A 5,969-nucleotide genomic window follows, 5' to 3' on the forward strand; every position below is an offset into this window, starting at 1 on the left:
CCAAAGCTCTGTGCAGGCCCCAGGGGGATGGGGTGGCTGTTCAGTGGTCTCCCGTGACCTGTGCCGCCCACTGACCAGGCCCCGCTCAGCCTGGGGCACGTCTGACTCCACATGGAGGAGTCAACTTCTCTAGTTTATCCGGGATGACTTTCTGACTCATCCATTCTTCACTTGCTAAAAACATGTTTTGTACAAATCCTATAAAAACTGATCAGGAAGAAATATTTTAAAAATCCCACGATTTTGTTGAACTGTGGTGTTGGAAGAGACTCCTGAGAGTCCCTTGGGCTGCAAGGAGATCCAACCAGTCCATCCTAAAGGAGATCAGTCCTGAATATTCATTAGAAGGACTAATGCTGAAGATGAAACTCCAATACTTTGGCCACCTGATGTGAAGAACTGACTCCTTAGAAAAGATCCTGATGCTGGGAAAGATTGAGGGCAGGTGGAGAAGGGGACGACAGAGGATGAGATGGTTGGATGGCATCACGGACTCAATGGACATGAGTTTGGGTAGACTCCAGGAGTTGGCGATGGACAGGGAGGCCTGGTGTGCTGCAGTCCATGGGGTCGCAAAGAGTCAGACACGACTGAGCGACTGAACTGAACTGAATCAAAGCCTTGTTAGACGTGTGGGTGTGTGGTGAACACACAGCTTTGTTCAGACTCAGGCGCATTTCGCCAGGGCCCCTGCTCTCTGCCCTCATGCCTCCCACCTCTGCTCTGTTTCAGACTAAAACTGGGATCGCCTTGTTGCACGATGAAGTGTCTGGCCACGCCTATGACGTCCGCCTGAAGCTGACGAAAGAGGTACTGACAATTCAGAAACAGGATGTCATCTGTGTTAGTGGCAGCGGTCCCAGTGCAAACGTAAGTGCCTCCGTGTCTGCAGCCCCAGGGCTTGTCTAGACCGTGTCACGAGGATCCGCGAGAGGGGCTCCCGGGGGTCCTGCGGGACATGGCCGGATGGACCTCAGCCCTGTCCAGGTGCCCACGTTGCTGCAGAGCAAAGTACCTTTCCAAGTTCATATTGTTTCCTCTCTCGGTGGCTTTCTTAATTTCTTTATTAATATATTTTCCTTGAGGAGCTTTATATTAAAAACATCCCCAGACAGCACACCATGAGACTGAGCATATTCTCATGGGAAACTAGAAAGCTGTGATGAGCAAGTTCGTCTCCTTCCTGAAGGAGTAAGAACTCCAGGGTTTCTGCCCGGAACCACAGGCAGAGAAATTACAGCATGTGTTCCTCAGCGTCCACCTGTCCTTGCCTCCATGGATGCAAATAGAGTTTTCACATAAAGCTTGGTCCTTCTTGGCTTCAGTTATAAGTGAAATGTTCTTAAAGGTAAGAAACATGTATTGGATGTTTTAGAATATTGAATAAAGATTAGGAAATAATGGTTTTTCAAGTTTTATCTCCAAATTTAACTTGAGACTACTGCAGATGATGTATTAAATATATAACACGTTATATTTGAAGTTTCCTATTTTCCTCCCAGTGGGCTTAAGTGGCTATGGATACATTCTGGAAGAATTCTGGAAGTACCCCAAGGTCTGCCATCCCCAGGTGGGCTGGCTCTTCTAGGGGCACTGGAGACCCCTTGTTTGTGGGATTTCTGAGTCCTTGTAACCTTTACCACAGAAATGATGTGGGCAGGATGCTTCCACCTGGTCTGTCCACAGTCCTGTGGTCAGTGTGCTGTCATCAGGGCGCGCCATGACCTTGCCTCCATGTCCTCACATGCATGTCTCCCCCTGGACGGCGTCCTCCTCCTTCTGTCCTGGAGCCCAAGGCTGTCCACCACCCAGGTCCTGCCCCCGTTCTGGCTGCGGGCCTCGGTTGAGGGCATCCCCTGCACATCCAGGGTGGTGGAGCCTCACAATGAGGGTGGGAGACAGGACGCTCCCCCTGGATCCTCAGGCCCTGGTTCTGCATCTCAAGGACACCCCCCACCCTGCCCCATGGATCCTGCAAAGCCGCCTCCTCTAGCTCTTAGAAGAGTCCCTAGGAGCCAAGAGTGCCCCTCTCCAACAGGCGGGGCGGCCTCCTGCTCAGCTGCACAAGACCTTCCCTTTGCTGATTATCTTCTACGTGTTCTCAGGACCATGGGTCGTGGGTGGAGAGGGATCAGGAGGAAGCAGTCAGGGTGATTCTGTAACCACTTAAAAGTGTCACCTTTCTTAATGGTGAATTTGAAATCAGTAGAAAGTTTCAGATAAGTTATAGTAAAAACAGGTAACGTTTCTATACTATATTGTCCAGTTCAGTCGTGTCTGACTCTTTGCGACCCCATGGATTGCAGCTCACCAGGTCTCCCTGTCCACCAACTCCCAGAGTCCACTCAAACTCTTGTCCGTTGAGTTGGTGATGCCATCCAACCTTCTCATCCTCTGTCATCCCCTTCTCCTCCTGCCTTCAATCTTTCCCAGCATCAGGGTCTTTTCACATGAGTCAGTTCTTCGCATCAGGTGGCCAAAGTATTGGAGTTTCAGCTTCAGCATCAGTCCTTACAATGAACATTCAGGACTGATCTCCTTTAGGATGGATTGGTTGGATCTCCTTGCAGTCCAAGGGACTCTCAAGAGTCTTCTCCATCACCACAGTTCAAAAGCATCAATTCTTCAGCACTCAGCCTTCTTCACAGTCCAACTCTCACATCCATACATGACCACTGGAAAAACCATAGCCATGACTAGATGGACCTTGGTCAGCAAAGTAATGTCTCTGCTTTTCAGTATGCTGTCTAGGTTGGTCATAGCTTTTCTGTTTCCACTGTTTCCCCGTCTATTTTCCATGAAGTGACGGGACGAGATGCCATGATCTTCATTTTTTGAATGTTGAGTTCTAAACTAGCTTTTTCACTCTCCTCTTTCACTTTCATCAAGAGGCTCTTTGATCCCTCTTCACTTTCTGCCATCTGCATGTCTGAGGTTATTGATATTTCTCCCGGCAATCTTGATTCCAGCTTGTGCTTCATCCAGCCCGGCATTTCTCATGATGTAGTCTGCACATAAGTTAAATAGCAGGGTGACAATATACAGCCTTGATGTACTCCTTCCCCAATTTGGAACCAATCTGTTGTTTCATTTCTGGTTCTAACTGTTGCTTCTTGACCTGCATACAGATTCCTGTGTATTGTCCAAGAAAAATAAATTATACTTTTTAGAATTCATTGTCAGATTCTCTGCCCAAGGTTACCTTCTTGATGAAAATTATTGGTTCCTTCATAAGAAAAATGGGTGTATGTTCGTAAATTTATGTTTATGGTTTCAAGTGATTTATTGGTGCCTGAAGCTTGATGTTGGAATTGCCTGCTGTATATCAAAGGGTGGTTTCCGAGGTTATGTTGTCAGCCTCCTGGCTCCATCTTTACTGATCTCTGCTGCTTCCAGAGGAAGCCTCATTTGTAGGAAAGGAGTGAAATATTCTTGAATCGACGTGTGTATCTGGGCTGGGTAATTGTGAGGTGGACTCAGAGGACGTTTTTGGACCAAGAAGAACATGTTCAGCTCCTGAGATCAGAATGCCTTCTCTACACCAGACTCAGAATCCCACTGGAATTCAATCCCACTGATTGGAGAAACAGTTGAAACTTGTGTTCTTCACAAATAAAGTAAAACTAAAACTAAAAATAAAACTAACTTTGACCTGAGAATTTATCATGTGTTTGGAGAATGAAAAAGACAACTTCCAGCAACAGTCATGGCTATTTCTACAGATCATGCAGCACCTCTGGGGGTGTCAGGACACAGTGATTCTCTTATGTTCATATTGCTGAGTGTTTCAATGTGAACCTCCAACAGGAAACCTGATGGAGAGCACTTATTTTCCATCATCTAAAATTACTCTGAGTTGCAGGAGAGGGAGATGGAATAATTATTCCCCAGCTGATCAGCAGCAGAAATGAGTGTGGATTTCACACCTCACTGAACCCTGAGTCCCTGTGTGGGTCCCAGGAGATGAAAAACGCATCACTGGATTCAACACACACTTACTGCGTCTCCCCATCTGTGACTGATGCTGAAGCTCCAATACTTTGGTCACTTGATGGGCAGAACCAACTCTTAGGAAAAGACACTGATGCTGGGAAAGATCGAGGGCAGGAGGAGAAGCAGATGACAGAGGATGAGATGGTTGGATGGCCTCACCGACTCAATGGACATGAACTTGAATAAACTCTGGAAGATGGTGAAGGACAGGGAGGCCTGGCATGCTGCAGTCCTCGGGGTTGTAAAGAGTCGGACACGACTGAGCATCTGAACAACAACACCACCCATGTGAGGTCAGGCAGGGGTCGGCTTGTCACTGGGGCCGCAAGGCCTGTCAGAGTCTAAGGGCAGACACCCCACTCCTGCAGGGGTGGCTCACACTGGTGCTTTCAATTCCAAGGTCAGCTTTCTTAACAGAAATAATGCTGCTGACTGATCCTTACATTTCGAGCTCTGTTGTCAGTGGGAGGCTCATGCTTGCTTCACAACCAACAGGCTCTGTGACGAGCACTTGCTCACAAGTGAGACTGGAGGGGATCTGGTTCTCTTGGAACCTGACCCAGTTGCACTGAGCTTTACACCTTGGGTTGCACTTATACTCCTTATTGTCTGTTTGAGAAGACAGGATTAAGGAGTAGACCTCTATTAGTGTTCGTGAAACTGCTGAAAAAATAAGCACTGTATCTGTTCTGGGTGGATGTTCTTATCAGGAAAGAGGGAGAGAAATCTGAGTTTACCCTTTTATAAAACCCACAGATTCTCAAACCTGCTGATTCAACATCAGAGTCTAGAATTGGCGATTTTATATTTCATTTGTATTCCTGTCTCTTCCAATCAACATGGCACTCCGAATAGTTAAATCTCTGGGTTTTCTGTCCTTTATCAAGCCCACAGAAATGGTATGGACCTAACAGAAGAGGTGGCAAGAATACACAGAAGAACTGTACAAAAAAGATCTTCACAACCCAGATAATCACGATGGTGTGATCACTCACCTAGAGCCAGACATCCTGGATTGTGAAGTCAAGTGGGCCTTAGAAAGCATCACTACGAACAAAGCTAGTGGAGGTGATGGAATTCCAGTTGAGCTATTTCAAATCCTGGAAGATGATGCTGTGAAAGTGCTACACTCAATTTGCCAGCAAATTTGGAAAACTCAGCAGTGGCCACAGGACTGGAAAAGTTTTTATTCCAGTCCCAAAGAAAGGCAATGCCAAAGAATGGTCAAACTACCGCACAATTGCACTCATCTCACATGCTAGTAAAGTAATGCTCAAAATTCTCCAAGCCAGGCTTCAGTAATACGTGAACCGTGAACTTCCAGTTATTCAAGCTGATTTTAGAAAAGGCAGAGGAACCAGAGACCAAATGGCCAACATCCGCTGGATCATCGAAAAAGCAAGAGAGTTCTAGGAAAATATCTATTTCTGCCTTATTGACTATGCCAAAGCCTTTGTCTGTTTGGATCACAGTAAACTGTGGAAAATTCTGAAAGAGATGGGAACACCAGACCACATGACCTGTCTCTTGAGAAACCTATATGCAGGTCAGAAAGCAACAGTTAGAACTGGACATGGAACAACAGACTGGTTCCAAATAAGAAAAGGAGTTATGTCAAGGCTGGATATTATCACCCTGCTTATTTAACTTCTATGCAGAGTACATCACGAGAAACTGTGGGCTGGAAAAAGCACAAGCTGGAATCAAGATTGCTGGGAGAAATATCAATAACCTCAGATATGCAGATGACACCACCCTTATGGCAGAAAGGAAAGAGGAACTAAAAAGCCTCTTGATGAAATTGAAAGTGGAGAGTGAAAAAGTTGGCTTAAAGCTCAACATTCAGAAAACGAAGATCATGGCATCCGGTCCCATCACTTCATGGGAAATAGATGGGGAAACAGTGGAAACAGTGTCAGACTTTATTTTTCTGGGCTCCAAAATCACTGCAGGTGGTGATTGCAGCCATGAAATTA

General features: G+C 46.3%; 1 protein-coding gene across 1 annotated transcript in view; it reads left to right on the forward strand.

Annotated features, from left to right (window-relative positions):
* The first annotated feature begins 705 nt into the window (after positions 1-705).
* Positions 706-5,969, forward strand: part of SNTG2 (syntrophin, gamma 2) — a 74,437-nt gene continuing 69,173 nt past the window's right edge. Inside the window, exon 1 of the mRNA XM_010848438.1 lies at positions 706-870. Within this exon, the coding sequence (XP_010846740.1) occupies positions 706-870 (165 nt within the window). The remainder of the gene's footprint in view (positions 871-5,969) is intronic.

This window comes from Bison bison, unplaced genomic scaffold, assembly GCF_000754665.1.
Source record: "Bison bison bison isolate TAMUID 2011002044 unplaced genomic scaffold, Bison_UMD1.0 scf7180017864266, whole genome shotgun sequence".
Lineage (NCBI taxonomy): Eukaryota > Metazoa > Chordata > Mammalia > Artiodactyla > Bovidae > Bison > Bison bison.